Genomic DNA, 18,752 nt, shown 5'->3' on the forward strand with positions numbered 1-18,752 from the left:
GTTTAACTCTTTATGACCATTTTTACTATTGAATACTTTAATTTTAATAAACATCAGTATAATTTTGAGTTCAACGAAATGGGTTCATCATGACTAATAATAACATATTTTTAATAAAATTCGACTATGGCATAGTCTACTGAAGATGATGATGATTGTGATGATGATTTTTAAATAATTGTGTTATGTAATCAGCATTTGCGGTTTGTTCATATTTCTACAGAATAACTTGGAGAAGCTAGAGCCCCGCCTTTTAATAGATCTTCTTGAAGCGAGAAGTGGAAGTCCCTCGGGTAATTTTCGTTCTTCTTTTTTATTTTATTTATTATTTCCGTATCATTTGTGTGTGTTAAAATCTATGGTATTACGACGTTTGCAACCGTTCAATGACCGTGTTACATTATTTTGTTGCATGGAGATGAAAGCAGTTTCTACGTTTACGTTCTGTATAAACAATACAAACCTGACATTGTTTACTCTGTTATTGATTAGAGCTATTAAAACTTATTTTCATATTTTCTTTTTCAGGTGATGAAGAAAAGAGGGACATGGTAAGACAATCAATTATATAGCCCCAAACACTGCTTTACGAAGTATAGAGTACAATGATTTTCCAACAAGAATCCAGGAAATCGATACCCAGCTCGAAAAATCGTGCTTGACTCGCAAATATCTACATCTAGTTTTAGGCTGATTAGGGTTCTGCGCCCATAGAGAGCTGCGTCCATGAATGCCGAAATACCCAATAAAACAGTTAAGAGATGGGGTATGAACGTTTGGACAGTATTTATTGTGGGACATTAGAGCACATCAGACATATCAAAATTACATTCAAAATACGAAGAATGTCCTTCTGATATCAAATAAGTTTGATTTTTTGAAATTCGCAATGTAATACACATTTTATGACAAATGATTAAAAATTGATATTTTTGATATTTAACAATACTCGAAGTAAACTGTATCAATCTGATGATTTATACTTAAAGTGTATGTAGGTGGGATGAAAAGCCGACGATCAATTGAAAATTTTGACCTTTCGTATTGAAGATATGGATTTTTTTCCAAAAACACCCAAAAAAATTAGGTCTTTTGGGGAAACAATCCATATCTTCAATATGAAAGGTAAATATGTTCAATTGATCCTCGGCTTTTCCTCCCAGATACATACACTTTAAGAAAATATCATTAGATTTATAAAATTTACTTCGAGAACTGTTATATATAAAAATGTGAAAAATATCAAATTTTAATAATTTGTCATAAAATTTGTATTATATCGTGAATTTCAAAAGTGAAAATTATTTTCAGAAAGACATTCTTCGTATTCAGAATGCAATTCGATATGTCTGATGTGCTCTCATGTCCCACAAAAATACCGTCAAAACGCTCATTCCAGATCCCTTAATTAAAAAACAAATACAAAAGGACACCGACATTGATGACGCTTACCTGTCAATTGAGGGCACAAAGACAATAGCAATGTCGTCGCGCACCAAACTGAATATCTCTTATGTTTGCTTCACCCATAGCTTCATACAGTTGACCCTCGCCTCAGGTGCCTATCAGGTCGCTCGACCTTGCCGTGAACATTCCAAGGTCCTACTTGGTCTTCCATAGAAGATCATTTTTTCCATACTATGCAGGCATTTGAAATGATCTGCAGGACATGTAGCTTCAAATCATAATTTGAAGAGCTTCAAGCTTGAGGTTAATAGCTATCTAGGCGCCAACCCATCAGCGTACCTAATTAGATAACTGTTGTTAATGCATAGATTAGCCTCTGAAATGTGAGAGGATTTGTTGGCTATGTGGCATAGCGCATGATAAATATCAAAGATTTTTCCTTATTAACCTAATTTGTATATATCTTGGCGAGAACAATCTACATTAAAATAATGATGATGATTATGATGTTGATGCGGTGGTAATGATGATGACGATTAATATCTCTTTTCGTAGTTAATTAATTCATTTTAATCAGCATTTTCGCTTGGTTTACATTTTTACAGGATCTCCTTGAGAATAGAAGTGAAGGTGGCGCAGGTAATATTGGCGGCTTTATTTATTACTATTTCATTTCATTTGTCACATTTCATCTATTTTTCATCAATTATTTTACATGTAATTGGGAATGGCTTTTTTAGTGAATTGGTAAATTAAGCTGACATACAAAAAGTGGCCAAGTTAGCTGGTCATACTACATTAGCGTGTCACTACACTCTTATCTAAGAAGTTAAGATTGCGCTGTTTAAGAAAAATAGTTTACGATTTTAAACAATATCTGTTTAAAGGCACACATGTTCTTTTAAACAACTTGGTTTAACAGGTTTAGACAGAAAAGTTTAAGATCCGTTAACTTTTCAAAAGTTAAAGCCTTTAAGCGTTCGTTACGGAAAAATCCCACTTGTTTAAAGGGACATTTACAGAGTTTGTGGGCATGGTAAACAGACATTTTTAGAATGTTAATATTTTGATCTCAGTATGTGGTGTAATCAACTTGAAATAACAAATGAAAATTGCAACAACATTTATTTTGACAAAACAGCATGATTTGTGAAAGTTTGGATTTCTCATCAAAATACCCCGTTTACATTGGGCAAAAGTCGTTTCTAGTTTGTAGGCCTACTATATATGGTCGGTCATTATACATTTTTTTTTTTTTTTACATTGAAACTTAAAAATATACCAGAACATGCTGAATGGCTCTTTAAGACTGTAATTAACGATACATCTCGCGCCGCGGAATTTAACCAATTATTGTTTAAAACGACAAAGGCAAATGGTGGACACACGTGTATGCTGGTCGTGCCGCGTACTGCCTCCTGAAACTTAATTCAAATAGATAGGTTTGAGTCAATCAGCTTGCACCAAACTCGAGATTAATTTGATAAGTTATTCATAGACATCGTTGAGACATAAAGGATGGGTATTTATGGGTTTTTGTTTAAATACCACTAATAGGCGTGGGCGATACATTGAAATACGACGAGTAACTATTTGTTTTCATGGCATTCAAAAAGACTGCATTAAAATCGCTGAAATTGATCAAGTTATATAGCCAAAAAAGTACTTTTTAGAGTGTGATGCTTCAAAATGGTACATTTTCTCTCATTATATGACATTTTTGTTGTAATAGTACCAAAATTCATACGCACGGCTTCGGTTTTTAGTAAATATTCGCCCTACCATATTGTAACTTTCAGCTTCGAGGGCGCACTGTCATTTTAAGGTGTTTACGGTTCAGTGCGTTAAAACAAGAAAAGTCTCAGGTCAACCTATGTTGAATTTTTGATCATTTGTCATCTAAATCATATAGTTTCACCTGATATTAGTGGCATTGAACTGTGAGAGTTGTGAATATGAGAAAATTCCACCCGAAATTAGCCATTTTCCCATTGAAACCCGTGTAATTCATAATTAGTGGTATTTAACCTATAGAAACACTGAATTCTATGGATCTGATATTCGTCATGGAGACTTTTCTAGCTATTTTGTGCTTACATTTCTCAATATTTAACTGTATTTGCCCTGGCAAGAAAACGTGCATCTTCTTCGACTACTAAGGTATGTTTTTAGAACCCGTTGAGGTAGTAACGGGTTGAGGAGGGGGGGCTTGTGGCATTAGTATTGGGTTTACGGCTGGTTTCTGTGATTTCAGGGCTTCTAAATTCAACAACCTTCGCTTGCCTGCGTATACATATAGAAAGCTTAATGATGATGATGATCATAATAGACATGCCACTTTGTTAATTAGACCCACATTCACATTTTGTTGGTGAATTCCTTGCCCTAAATATCGTACATAGGCCTATACGTGTAAATACAATATAGGCCTAGGCTAGGCATTTTGCTTAAGCTTTATGGCGCATGTAAGGCCTATATAGTCACGTGTAAAATAAAACCTAGTCTTTGTGTACACGTTGTCTATGGGCCTCTACACTGTAGAGGCCCATAGCATCCTGTATGACCTCACTCTATCCTAACTCAAGCCGGAGCCCTAACTTGATCTTTAACTCTATTTTAAACCCATATCTAATCCTCGGACCTAGCCGTATCTCTATCCCTCTCCACGAGCCTAGCCCTATAAAAACCCTATTCCTACCATGCAATCTTACACGTGTAACCTTACACGTTTATCTTACGCGTTTTTTGGACCACTTGGCCATTCATATTATAATGCATGCGAGAGAAAAAGGTTTACAAGATTTTTTTTTTTTTACTCGTTGCCTGGCTACATAGCGGGTTGAACTGATAAAAAAGAAACGAAAACAAATACTTTATGCATGAATTGTATTTTGGAACGAATCTCACAGTTGACCAAGATCTGATGACTTCAAATCTATCATGAATTATGTTTCAGTATAAAATAAAAGAAATTGACCCATTTATAAAGCAATTATTGTTTAAGACGAGCGTATTTTAAACAATAAACGTTTAAAATCTTTAAACAATTAGTGGGATAAAGTCTTAAACGTGCAATTGTTTAAAGCGTTAAAGCAGTTATTGGGTTAAGATTTAAGCAATAATCTATATAAGATTTTAAACAGTGGCAAAGTTTAAGGTTTTTAACCAATTATTAAAAGAGACGGCCACGTAAACAACGGTTGTGTAAGATTGGTTAAGGATTTCTATATCGCGAAGATAAGAGTGTAGCAACTGGACTGTAAATTAAAATTATTTTGGAAGAGAAAGCGAAGATGACGGATTTAATAATTTATAAACGTCGCCATGCCAGGTGCAATTGAAATTTTGATAAAAGTGAAGATTAAAGCTAAAGATAAGTGAAGATATTGAATAACTTTGTCAACAGGACCTAATGCATATCGTGCATGTGACGAACCAGGCGCCACTGAGATATTCAATATCACATGGTAAGTTAACCATATCCATTTATCTATTTTATCTTCTGTCAATCTGCTTCTTCTCCAACCAAAAATGGGATTTCTTCTTCTAAAAATAACATATCATAGTGACGCCACCTGAACATATGCATCGACATCAGCCAGTGTCTATGGGGTGTTCTGAGATTTGGGATCAGTGGTCACTAAGGGGGTCATTTCCGGTCTGAAATTTAAAAAAAATCAAATTCTGTCTTAACTACATATTATTGTAATTCCATTTGCACATAAGCATTTTGATTAGTCAATATCTATCTGGTGTTAACACATTTGGGGTCAAATGTCATTAAAGGGTTAATTCCGGTCCGTAGTATCCATAGGGTGTTCACGGATTTGGGGTCAAAATTTATTAAGGGATCACTTCTGGTCTAAAAGCAAATAATTGCAACAATTTTATTAGCCAAGGAAAACATACCACAGTTACGGTATATTCACACATGAATTGTTGTTACAAAGAGTAAATGTGACATTTTTAAATTTGGGGCCAGAGGTCATTAAGGGGTTACTTCCAGTCTAAAACCAGATACCGTCAACAATTTTTATTAGCCAGAAAAAAACATAGCAGAGAACCAGTATTAGGGAGGGGTTGGTCCAAGAGATAGCAAGAATTTCTTTGACAAAAATGACTAGGTGTCTTGTTATAATAGTTGGATTGAACATCCCATGGGACATCTGAAAAGTGAAGTCTTGAGAGTCGTGAGCGGTGGAGCGTGACATCAGAGGTCATTGACATCAAATTTGACCCGTTTTCCTGTATAATTCGTTTTATGCCTGTCATTTATTAACTACAGCCTCGATTTTCATATTTTTGGTGTATAATGAAAGATATTAAAATTATCTATCTAACAAAACTAATATCAATGAGATTTAGCAATTTTTCGACCCTAATTTTGAGCCAAACCTCAAATTTTAGCATTTTTACATATATTTTGCAAATTGACCTGACATAAAACTTATAATTTCCTGAAAAGTGTGGGTGTATTACTCAAACATTCTTACTCAAAAACTGACCCGTTATGTTCACTTGTTATGTTCACAAAAAGATTACCAAAACAATGTGTGTGGGTAAAGTCGTTTTTGGGCAAGAACATTTAAAGTGCAATGACCTCTTAAATTTACTAAATTTCCTATGTAAGAGGTTTTCTGCACATATGTGACTGGACACGGCGAATCAGCCGTAAAGTCGGCCCGGTCAATTTTGTTTTATTTCGTGTTTAGAAAATATATACCATAAGCTTTAAAATGGGATATCATTTGACTTCAAACGATATCCAAAAGCGGGGCTATGATTTGTTGAACTCTGTTCCTTCGACATGTGTCTCTTTTTCTACATTTCTGGTAATAAATATCCAACAGTGATAATTGGCGGTCATTTCAAATCATCCCCAAGTCAACGAGGTACAGAAATATCCTCTCATTGTTCATTGTTGATTATACATACCTAGACAAAATGCAATGCTTTGTTATCTACCACTTGAACATGATTTAGCCAAAGCAAACAAAGACAAGACCTATTCTATAGAAATAGGTAGCTTATTATCCTCTTCAGCAGTAGTATTATTGATTGATTTTAACAGCGTTTGATAAGATACTTGTCGCAACGAATTGATACACCTATGAATACGACCTTCACATACATTTTACACTTTAACTCAGAATACAATTTGCCGAGTTTACGGCTGATTCGCCGCGTCCACTCACATATGTGACCCATCACATCGAAACACGGCAGTTGTCATCAAAAATGAACTTGTAGGTTTCTTTACCAGACTAAAGGACTGCTTTTAAGCTTTAAAATGACACCTCTTCCATTGATGTTGTACATGTATGTAGAATGGTGATTTTATGTGACAAATAGAATTTAAAATCCTTATTATTGTCTTTATTTTGCGGGACACATTTTCTTTATTATCTTTAGATGTGGGTTTCCGACAACTGCCGTGTTTCGGTGTGATGGGTCACATATAGACTGTGGGCTCTAGGGGGATTTATGGAGGCAGGTATTTTTGGGACCCTAATGCATTGAGGTTTTGAAATCCGCTTGGCGCTTTTTTTTTTCAAAATGGCCGCCATAATCACAAAAATCACAATCACTTGGTCACTGAAGCTCCTAACAGCATAATTCTGATGTATACACCTATGTTTTCAGGGTCAAGGATTCCAACAGTATCACGTTCAATGGCAAAAGGATCTAAATTTCCAAGATGGCTGCCAAAACTTCAAAATGACTGACACTGAAAATTAAAATTGCCTATATCTCCGTTCTTGAAGCGCCTAGAAGCATGGCTTTAATGTCTGTACCTATGTTTTCAGTGTCAAGGTATCCATTATAAATATCCCTGGATCAATAATTGCAAGATGGCGACATAAATTTTAAAATGACTCTCTGAGGAAAACCCAATTATTGCCGATTTATTAATTTCTGAGATTCACGTGAGGCTGATTTTTCGGATGGATACCCTTGAAAGTGTATACCTTGGTACCCTTGGTTTATGGTCAATAAATCAAACCAATTTCAAAATCTCCTCAGAGAAAAGGGTGTCGGTGTTCATGTTGCTATTCCCAATAACAGTTACATCTCTGAAATTGACAGTTTCATAGCCCTCTTCTTCTTCCTCCTCTCCGTCTTCGTGGTCTTTAGGTTCCTCTTCCTGCACCAGTATGTCTATCAACACCTGTAGCATTAAGTTATTCTCAGTCATGGTACACCAGCTTCCCATCCTCAATATCCCAGCCTTGGGTTGTGGTATATCCCAGCATTGGTTGTCATATCCCAGCATTGGTTGTCATATCCTAGCATTGGGTTGTGGAATATTTGGATCAGCCTGATCTGCCATGTACCAGATGAGCAATATGAAGTTAATTCATCAAAACCAATACCAGCAGTAGATAGCTAACCCAGTACAATCAGCAATTGGTAGCTAATTCATCATCACCAATAGCAGGTGTAGATAGCTACCTTACCATCAATGGACAATTGAAAGCTTCTTTTTCAACACCAATCAGCAATATGTATCTACTTCATCAACACCAATATCAGCAGTAGATGGCTAACCCAGCACCACTCAGCAATTGTAAGCTACTTCATCAACATCAATATCAGCTCAGCAGTAGATAGCTAACCCAGCACCAATCAGCAATTATTGCAAGCTACTTCATCAACATCAATATCAGCAGTAGATGGCTATCCCAGCAATTATCAGTAATTGGAAGCTACTTCATTAACAACAATATCAGCAGTACGTTTGTAAAGGTTGTCATTTATCCAGGTATAATTAAATAAAATTAGATTCTTTAAACTATTCAACTGGACTTACGGTTTTGAGAGGCTTCCCACCTTATCCTAGGTGCATCTTCTGGCCGTCTGTTGGTCTGTTGGCAATTGGTCACTGACCAGTTGCGGGATGGTGTTACCAGAGGCCTTAAATTTAGAGCAAACTTCTTTGGAATGTTCTTGATAACGGTATTGTAGGCCCCGCCAAATTGTGACGCAGGCCGCCTCCCCTGTTGCGCTGAAGAACATTACCATCCCATACGTGTCAAATCTGTTAGAAAAACTTTGTAGGATCGTCAACCACTTTGAGACAAAAGCTGGTTCACCCAAAAGACAGGCCACCCAAAGACAAGCAGAGCAATATTGTCTATGCCAATAAACGCAAGGTCAACAGTTGCCATGACTTGTACATCGGAGAAACAAAACAGACCTTGGCAAAGCATATGTACCAGTACAGACGTGCCAGCACCAGTTGTGGGGACTCTGCAGTGTATACGCATTTGGACAGCACGAATCAAACCTTCGACAACAAGTGCCTGAACAAGGACGTTGTGATTTTAGACAGGGAGCGCAGGTGGTACGAAAGGGGAGTCAAGGAAGCGAGCAAGAAAGTGTCAATAAAGAACAGCCTTCACTCAACAGGAGAGGCGGCCTGCGTCACAATTTGGCGGGGCTACAATTTCGTTATCAAGAACATTCCAAAGAAATGTTGCTCTAAATCTACGGCCTCTAGCAACACCATCCCGCAACTGGTCAGTGCCAATCAGCAATATGTCTTCATCAAAACGGATATCAGCAGTTGAAAGCTAGCTTAGCAACAATCAGCAATTGCATGCTACTTCATCAACACCAATATCAGTAGTGGATAGCTAGCTTAGAGCCAATGAGCAATAAGGCTGAAAGCTACTTCATCAACAACAATCAGCAATTGGAAGCTACTTCATCAACACAAATATCAACAGTAGATAGCTAACCCAGCAGCAATCAGCAATATGAAGCTACTTATTCAAGAACAATATCAGCATTAGATGGCTACATTAGAGCCAATGAACAATTGAAAGCTTATTTATCAACACCAATATCAGCAGTATTATAGGTAGCTACCTTAGCGCAAATGAATAATTGAAAGCTACTTCATCAACACAATCAGCAAAACTAAGCTACTTCATCAACACCAATATCAGCAGTACATGGCTAACACAGCAACAAGCAGCAATTGGTAGCTACTTCTTCAACACCAATATTAGCAGTAGATGGCTACCTTAGCGCCAATGGACATTTACTTCAATTGAAAGCTGCTTCATCAACACCAATCAGCAATAGGAAGTTACTTCATCAACGCCAATATCAACAGTAGATAGCTAAACCTAGCAACAATCAGTAATTGGTAGCTACTTAATCATCACCAATACCAGCAGTAGATATATACCCCAGTACCAATCATCAATTGGTAGCTACTTTATCAACACCAATATCTGAATACCTTAACAACAACCAGCAATTGGGAGCTACTGCATCAACACCAGTATCACCAGTACAGTAAACCCAGCACCAATCAGCAACTGGGAGCTACATCATCAAGCTACTCTTAGCTATCGTTTCATTTTTTTTTTCGTCTGAAGAATCTCCTGTAATTAATCCTTTTACAAATAGAGTAACTGAATATGATTGGGTTAGTTGTTGATCTTGGAGTTGGGACATCAACTGTTCAGTGCCCAAGTGAATAAATGCAATAGCTGTCATGTGTAGCTGCCATGTGTATATGAATACAATATACATTATTGCCAAATGTTCACATGACAGCTATTGCACTTACCCACTTGTGGCACTGAGCAGCGACATGTTTATCAGGAGTAGTAGTACTACTTAGGCTTTGATACTTCTTGTGTTTAGGTAGTAGACATGTCGTTGATTATTTATTGTGTCATTAGTGATGCCATTTTGAAAAAGCGCCCTCACCGCCTCACCCACCGCTGGCCAATGTGAACGCAAGCGGATTTCAAAACCTCAATGTATTGGCTGGAATCCTTGATCCCGACAACACGGCATATGCATCAGAGACATGCTCCTTAGAGCTTCAACGACTGAGATATAGGCAACATTGATTTAAATGGCAGCCATTTTAAAATTCAGTGGCAGCCATCTTGGAACTTTGTGTCCTGTGCTGTTCTTAGTAATTTTATTGGATTCCTTGACCCTGCAAACATGGGTATAGACTTCAAAAGTATGCTTGCAGAAGCTTCAAGGACTGAGATATTAGGCAACCTTGTACTTCAGAGGGCATGTACATGGGGGTTAGAACCCATGTTGATAGCAGCAAAAGAGGTAAAGAATAAAAGGATAATGTTTAGCCGCTACCTCCAAAATAAAGAAAACAACATGTAGCGCACACAAGTTCCAGACATGGCCAATTTTCCGCGCTAACGCGTATCGTGTATACGCACTTCCAACCTGCGTTCGCGTACGCTCATGGCAAAGTGTGGATTCATCACGGATTAACAACGGTTGGCTCCTGTACAACAGTTTTGGAAGAGTTGTTGAAATCTGAATAAACATAATATGAAGACAAAAAAAAAAAAAAAACAGCAACGGAACAGCAACAACATCCCAAAAAGCACATCTTTATTTGACATTTTATTATCAATAGCTAAATACTAAAAACCTGTTTAACATCAAAGTGGGGATAACTAGTCTGACTTCCAATTTTGTATTCATGTGCAAAACCAAGAAATCAAAGTCTCTGCTATAATATCAAATTAACTTATAATTTTAAAGTAGTTTTCATAGATGACTGGCAATGAATACTTGTTGTATGGATAAACAAATAAATGAAGATTATAGAAACAAAGGATAATGATGTATCCTTTACACCCACATAATGTTTTTGAGGCAGTACAAAACTAAATAATGGGTAAGGAGCACTGAAACCACCAATTTTTACTTCCAAGAACACATTTGTTGGGTGTAAAGGATAAGCAGCAGTTTTTATTTCTATTATGTTACCAAAATATAGTGCGATTGAAAGAGGAAATTTCACTTTTTGGCCCAAATATTGAAGTTAATTACATCAATGTAAATCGCGTGCAGTGACAAATCGTTATGATTATAACACACAAGAAGCAAGAAGCAAAAATTTGGACAAACTCTCAGTTAACCCATTTTGACATAAAACGTCCGTTGCAGCTGAGTATCAAGCAGTACCTAAAAGTGGCACTAGAAAAGTACCCAGACGAGAGCGTAAATATCATGCGTAGTGGCTTGTGTAAGACAACGTAGTGTTAACGGAAATCACGATGAATTTCTCGCTCTGCCGTCCCAACAAATGGAAAAATATGGCACTCTTGATTTTAGTTGAAATGCGAAATCAATTTAAAGGTCAATGCATGTTTGTAAGTTCTAACTCTGTAATACTTAATTTGTGCGAGAACATTTTTACATTTTGAAGTTATATCGTTAGATCGGAAGTAACCTCTATGACCTTTATCCCCAAATCGGAATTCATCGTGTGTGCAACAGCTAAGGTCAATGCATGTTTCTAAGTCCTAACACTGTGCTACTTAATTTGTGCGAAAAGTAGCATTTTGAAGGTATTTCGTAAATGACCGAAAGTGACCCCAAATGACCTTTAATCCCAAATCCGAAGGTCAATGCATGCGTTAAAGTCCCAACTCTGTGCTATGGAATGTGTGGAAGGATTATCATTGTATAAGCTTAAATCACGTTTTGTCTCCTGCTACGTAAAAGTAAATAAATATTTGTTTTCAGTGAACTCATATGTACGACAAATGGTGGTGATAGTTATTATTGGCAACCATGCGACGGATGCCCGCGGAATCCTGGTAAGTAAGATAGGTAAAGAAACCTTATTTTCTTGGAAATCTAAAATCGATCACGCACTTTTTTATATGGAATTTCCTAAAATAGACAACCACCCACGTTTACATAGATCTGTATTTGACAATGAGTTGTTTTACCTATTCGTATCTAATCTCATTCAAGTCTGTTGCCCTGCCGAGCATCTCAACTGTATATTGTATTGATGTTGGTTTCGGTCTAAACCAATGAAAAGAAATAACTTGCGCTTCAAGAAACAGAAACGATTACGACTAGGTTGATCTCCACATAGGACGGTTAATTACATTCTCGAGCTAGTCAATAGGACTAACCGGCCAGACATTAGAAGTAACAATAGGCTATTGTATTCCAATTGAAATCCATGGAAGACATGGCCTTTACCGTTCACAACGAGGGATTGTATTTTTTAAATGGAGACAACCATTCAGGTAAACCCACTTGAAATTCACACTCCCTATGTTGAAGATGAAGATCATGGCTCAGTCCATATGGGGGTGTATGGATTTCAACTGGAGTAGCCCAATAGGGGACTGGGAAACTGACACTGGGAGTATTGTTATGAAATGCGAAACGATTAAACGCCCAAATGCAAATGTCTCATTTGCTGCGTTAACAATTGTGCTGTCGATGTATTTATAACACAGCGTAGATCAATCATACACAATCGTACTGTGAAAACACATCACATACTTCCCGTGAATGCAGTACAAGGCGTTACAAACACAAGAAGGTGTTATTTTATCCGCGTGTGCTACAAGTTACAAATGTAAAACAGGCAGGCCCAATGAAAATGATGACGTGCAAACTGATATTCTTAGGCTGCGATCACATAGAAGTATACTGTATACGGTATTTGGTATTCGCTATACGATATACGCTCATTCTATCAGGCTGAGTTCACATAGGAGTATACTATGTGAACTCAGCCTGATAGAATGAGCGTATTTCGTATAGCAAATAACGAATACCGTATACAGTATACTTCTATGTGATCGCAGTCTTATACAGCTAGCTTGAAGAGATCTCCCATTCACTAGGTCGTAAAAGTTGTAATTGTAATTAGTAAAGTTTCTGTAATCCATTCCCTCATTTCAAATCTTTAGTTTGGGTTTCTCTTTTGTTCAGAAACCAAAAATCAAGGGATTAAAAAGTAGAGCAGATCTGGTCTGCAATCATAAAACTATTATGCTGGGAGGACACAGTAAAGGGTATATAACCAGAAGTATACAATAGCCTATTGTGCTAACATAATTATTATCATGATTGATATCGGAAATCTATCCCCGCGGACAAAAATCAAGGGATTAAAAAGTAGAGCAGATCTGGTCTGCAATCATAAAACTATTATGCTGGGAGGACACAGTAAAGGGTATATAACCAGAAGTATACAATAGCCTATTGTGCTAACATAATTATTATCATGATTGATATCGGAAATCTATCCCCGCGGACGACAGTTGATGCTCTCTGTCGAAGGTGGCATATTACACTCCGAGTTCTAGCCCTAGAAATCATATACATGCGCGTATGTTGAAGGATGGGTTGGGGTTTTGGCTTTGTTTGTTTGTATGAAACATAAACGATGCATGGAGATTATTTGATTATGAGTCGCCCTTTTGTAATGTCGAATGCAAATATTTCGATGGTCTATATATCTTCACAGCTAAAATAGCCCTGGCTTATTCAATTTTGTAAACCACGTCTTTCAATATAGATTGCCATGCTCGATTTCTCTCCTCGTGAATATTGCACTGTGAAATTTAAACATTTCTTTTGTATGTATTAGTGCAGTGTACATCACCACCGACTCCCCCAATCAACATCTTCTTTGGCAACACCTACTTGAATCAATGGACTTGTTACATGTTAAATATCCGGACATTAGTTTTGCCATCTTAGGTGATTTCAATAGAATGAACATTAATCTGATAACAAGATCGTACAATCGAAAACAAATTATAAATTTTCCTACTCGTGAACAAGCTATACTGGACTTGATTATGACTGACTTTAGTAAATTTTATTCAGATCCATTACCTATGTCACCTGTGGGTAAGAGTGACCACATATGCATTGCTTGGAAATCCAATCCTTCCATCACTCGCAAGCATAAAAATGCTGTCAGAGTTGTTCGCACATTTAAAGATTCCCAAATCAGGGAGTTTGGCACCTGGATTCAAGATCAAAACTGGTCTAATGTGTTTGAAGCCAATAATACGCAGGAAAAGGTGGATGCCTTTTATGAACATCTTAACAGTGCAATGGAGTCATTCTTCCCACATGTCGCAGTAAAGAACCATGATAATGATAAAATGTGGATTACCCCCCGAATTAAAAAAAAAATGATTCGGGAACGCCAAGCAGCCTTTCTGGCTGAAGTCAAAACTCAATGGTGTCAACTTCGCAATAAAGTTCAATGTGAAATTGCTAAAGCTAAAATCAACTATCACGCTAACTCTGTCAGGAATTTACAACATAAGGACCCACGTAAATGGCACCAACAAATTAAAGTCATGACTAATGATACAAAGTCTGAGCACAACATACATGTCCCCCGGTATTCAGAATTCTGATCATGTCAGTATTGCTAACAGCATCAATGAATTGTTTGTGAATGTGTCTTCCAACATCAATCCTCTGGATAACACAAAGCTTCTTCTTATTTACCTGCTTACAACTCACCACCTCAATTATATCCTTGGGACGTGTATGCTGAGCTCAGCAAGGTAAATCGGAGTAAAGCATGTGGGCCGGATGGCTTCCCTCCAAGGTTGGTTAAAGAATTTCCCTATGAGCTAAGTGTTCTCTTAACAGAGGTTTTGAACACCTCCCACATTGAGGGAGTAGTCCATTCTCAATGGAAGAAGGCCATTGTAGTTCCAATACCAAAAACAAACCCACCAAGCATTGAGAAGCTACGTCCTGGCTCACTTACTGACTGCTTTGCAAAAATTGGGTAGGGTTTTAGAAGATGTAAGTCATAAAATTGACCACCAACAATTGGTAATGTCAAAGGTGTGTCAACCTCACATTATTTAATTAGCATGCTTCACTTTCTTCATCAAGGCGCTGACAAGGCCAGCAACGTTGGCACAGTGGTACTCACGGATTTCTCAAAAGCAATTGACTTGATCGACCATACTCTGCTTATGGAGAAATTTATCCATATGGGGGTCCGTGAGTCTATTGTGCCATGGTTGTCTGACTTTGTCAGCAACAGACAACAGTGTGTTCGTTATAAACATGTTCTTTCTGATTACAAAACTGTAAATGGAGGTCTCCCACAAGGTGCAAAACTAGGCCCAATAGGCTTTCAGATTATAATCAATGATGCTGTATCAAGTAATGTGCCCAAAACAAAATGTTGGAAATATGTTGACGATTTAACAATTGTTGAGAACTGTATCCATCCCCAATTCAGCCAAATTCAAGATGTTTTGGATGAATTCAGTGAATGGTCTGCCAATAATAATCTGAAACTTAACCCTTTGAAATGTCAAGCCCTGCAGGTCTGCTTTAAGAGGAGTCCACCCAATAATGTTATCAAAATCAATGACATTCCTCTCAACCTTGTTTCTGAGGCAAAAAAAATTTGGGTATTTGGATGCAGGACAACCTCAAATGGGATAGAAACATTGCTGAAATTGTGTCCAAAATCAATCGTCGGTTGTATATGCTTAGGATTTTAAAAAGGTTTGGTTTTAATACCCAGGAATGGTGTTCAGTTTACAAAGGATATGTACGACCATTACTTGAATACGCGGATGTAGTATGGCATTCCTCACTCACCACATCTCAAGATCATACTTTGGAGCAGCTGCAAAAAAGAGCTTGCAAAATAGTTCTGGGCAAATTGTATGATAGTTATGATAACGCTCTTAATCTGTGCCAGCTAGACTCTCTAGCTGATAGGAGGGAGGACCATTGTCGTAAGTTGGCCGAAGGGCTTTCTGCTTCTATTCGAACAAAAGATCTCATCCCTCCTACCAGACTGGAGAGTCATGGCAGGGTCCTTCGCAATGCAGATCAAATCTCTCAACTTTATGCAAGGACCGATCGCTTCAAAAACAGCGCTATTCCATACTTGATCAATTTATTGAATAACTAAATGCCCTGAAATGTCTTGCATATTCTGACTTTTTAAATATGGAAATATTGAGGCAATTTTAGCCTTTTAATGGTGTGTATTTATTATGTTTTTGAATGATGTCTTGAATAAGTGCAATATTTTATTTTCTATCAACAGCAGTTGCTGTATTTTTCCTTGTTAATATTGATACTCTATTTTTTAATGTTTAATTGTTTTTAATATTGTAAACCACTTGTAATTTGGCCTGATGGCCACGATTTGTGCGTGAATAAAATATACTATACTATATTAGATAAAGGGTGAGAAACAGACCATTATCAGAAATAATGGGCGATTTGTTCATGACTGGTGAGATGTTAGTTGGTTTGAGGTTGAGACCCCGATAGGGGTCGAAACCTCAAACCAACTAACATTGAACCATTCATGAACAACACGCCCATTATTTCTGGTAATGGTTTGTTTTGAACCGTTTATCTTACATATACGTTGAGCAAAATTAAATTGTTTGCACCAAAATATGTAGATATAATAGCTTAAAAAGAAATTAAATGGCACCATTTAGTTTCTTGAATTAAAAACACAAACACCTCATCAAACGCCAGAATTATCAAATCAATACAGAATTGATCTCAATTGACATCATCTGTATTTCAAGTGGATTGGTAGGTTATTCACTTGCATAGTTAATCCGCTGGAGTGTATTCACCCTGTACGTTTCATGAATATTACAAATGGCAAAGAGTTGTCAACGTTTGGACTACGATCTGTTTCAACACCATGAAATTTATATCTTAAAAAAATATGATTAACCAGATATTTGACAAATATAGTAACGCAGTGTTCATTGGTACTCCCCGTTATGGGTAGGTCACATCAGGAAAAGTGAGTTGCAACCCCAGCCTCTTGACTTGTAATCAGGGCTACGACACTGACTCATTTGTATAGCAAAATGGCCCGTCTCCTCCGCAGCCAATTTGGTTTCGCTCCATCGAAATCAAACTGGCCACGGAGGAGACTACCCTCCTTCGTGTTTGTTCATTTATGTATGGAGAGCCATTCTTGGAGTCTATAATGACTTAGGCTACGCTCTCAGCTAGAGTCCGACGATGCATTGTAATAGAAATAACTTTTTCTGTAAATTCGCTATAGAGCCAACCGGGAACACGTATTCATTTTGAAAATATAGCATTAAAATTAGTATCACCCTTGTGGACCCCGTGAAGTGGAAAAACCTTAATTCTTTCATTAAAAAGAAATGAAAATTAAAAAAAAAAACACGGATCCACCTGTGCACCTGTAAAGTGGGCACAGCAATTTGTCTCAAATATGAATGAATTTTAAGAAACATACGGGATATGATGAACATTGACCTGACGCCATGATAGTAGGATCTATTAGTCGTTTTGTATACAATGTATATACCGTATTGTCATAATATCAATATTTCTCATAATATATAATTAGTAATATTTAGCAACGTAAAAATAAATACTGATCTTTATGCTATTCAGGTTTGTGTACATCACATATAACATGTCACATAGGAGGTCCTACGTGTTGACCTTCATCTATTGTATTTGTTAATCTCTGTATGGAGAGGAGAAACGCCATTAAACGCCATTAAAACTCCATCAGTACGGCGTAGTTCAGTGAATTCATCGGTTTGCTATTCTAAGTACTTTGATAATACAGATAGTATGTATTAATGGGTCGAGGCGATTGCATTGAAAAACCTAATAAATTATTCATAGCAGTTACGTAATCAATCGATAGTGCTTACCCTTTTCACTTGCAAGCCACCAAAATTCGTGATCTTTTAGCGTTGGAAAAGAAACCACGTGAAAAGAGTGCCCTCTCAAGAATATCAACTCTCTGCTTGTAATGAGTACCGCGGGTTAGTTGCCAAGCTCCCCTGGTTGGGTAGTACCCCGAGGGTTCTTGCCTAGTAGCTAATTTGCATGGACCGTTGAGCGTTTTTGGGTTGGGCAAGGATAAAGACAGATTTCCTTCTAAAAACTAATGGCAAGTTTATATACATGTACTGAGTTTACAACGAAACAGTTACTTTTTATTTATGAGTATTACTTCGTTATGCTAATTAAATTCTAATTTGCATAAATGTAACAATGTTTATTAATTGAGCACCAGAGGTGTTATATAAAATATTATTTGAAATTTGGAATAAAATAAAATATTACTGTTATTAGGGCTGCAGTACCCCTCTATAATATTCTCTTGCCGTATAACATTTGCATATGAATCGAGCTGGAAATGCATTTGTTCCAGTCGTAATTCTACCCGAGACTAGTATTATGACGTTAAACGCCAAAAGAGGAAACCGAGATCAAACACAAAATAACTAGCTGAAACCAATACATTAATTTCTTTGCAATATATTTAATTCTATTTCAAGTTACTACAAATCAAATTGATTATGTATAAAATGTACTCACTAATTAAAGACGTGTTGTCAACCAGCCAACTAACCCAACAAGGGCGGGGCAGTCTTTGCCAAGCTGGCTTAGTCGTCAATGCGCCGACTCATAAATAGTTTAAAAGGTTAGGTTAACGAGGTCATGGTGTCTCAATCCGATTATAATGAAATCGGGAACGGGGCTCCATAACACTAGTA

General features: G+C 37.1%; 1 protein-coding gene across 1 annotated transcript in view; it reads left to right on the forward strand.

The window, feature by feature from the left end:
• Positions 1-730: 730 nt before the first annotated feature.
• Positions 731-18,752, forward strand: part of LOC140140617 (uncharacterized) — a 37,452-nt gene continuing 19,430 nt past the window's right edge. Inside the window, exons 1-4 of the mRNA XM_072162375.1 lie at positions 731-766; positions 2,013-2,046; positions 4,814-4,874; positions 11,941-12,014. Of these exons, the coding sequence (XP_072018476.1) occupies positions 731-766; positions 2,013-2,046; positions 4,814-4,874; positions 11,941-12,014 (205 nt within the window). The remainder of the gene's footprint in view (positions 767-2,012; positions 2,047-4,813; positions 4,875-11,940; positions 12,015-18,752) is intronic.

This window comes from Amphiura filiformis, chromosome 19 (assembly GCF_039555335.1).
Source record: "Amphiura filiformis chromosome 19, Afil_fr2py, whole genome shotgun sequence".
Classification (NCBI taxonomy): Eukaryota; Metazoa; Echinodermata; class Ophiuroidea; order Amphilepidida; family Amphiuridae; genus Amphiura; species Amphiura filiformis.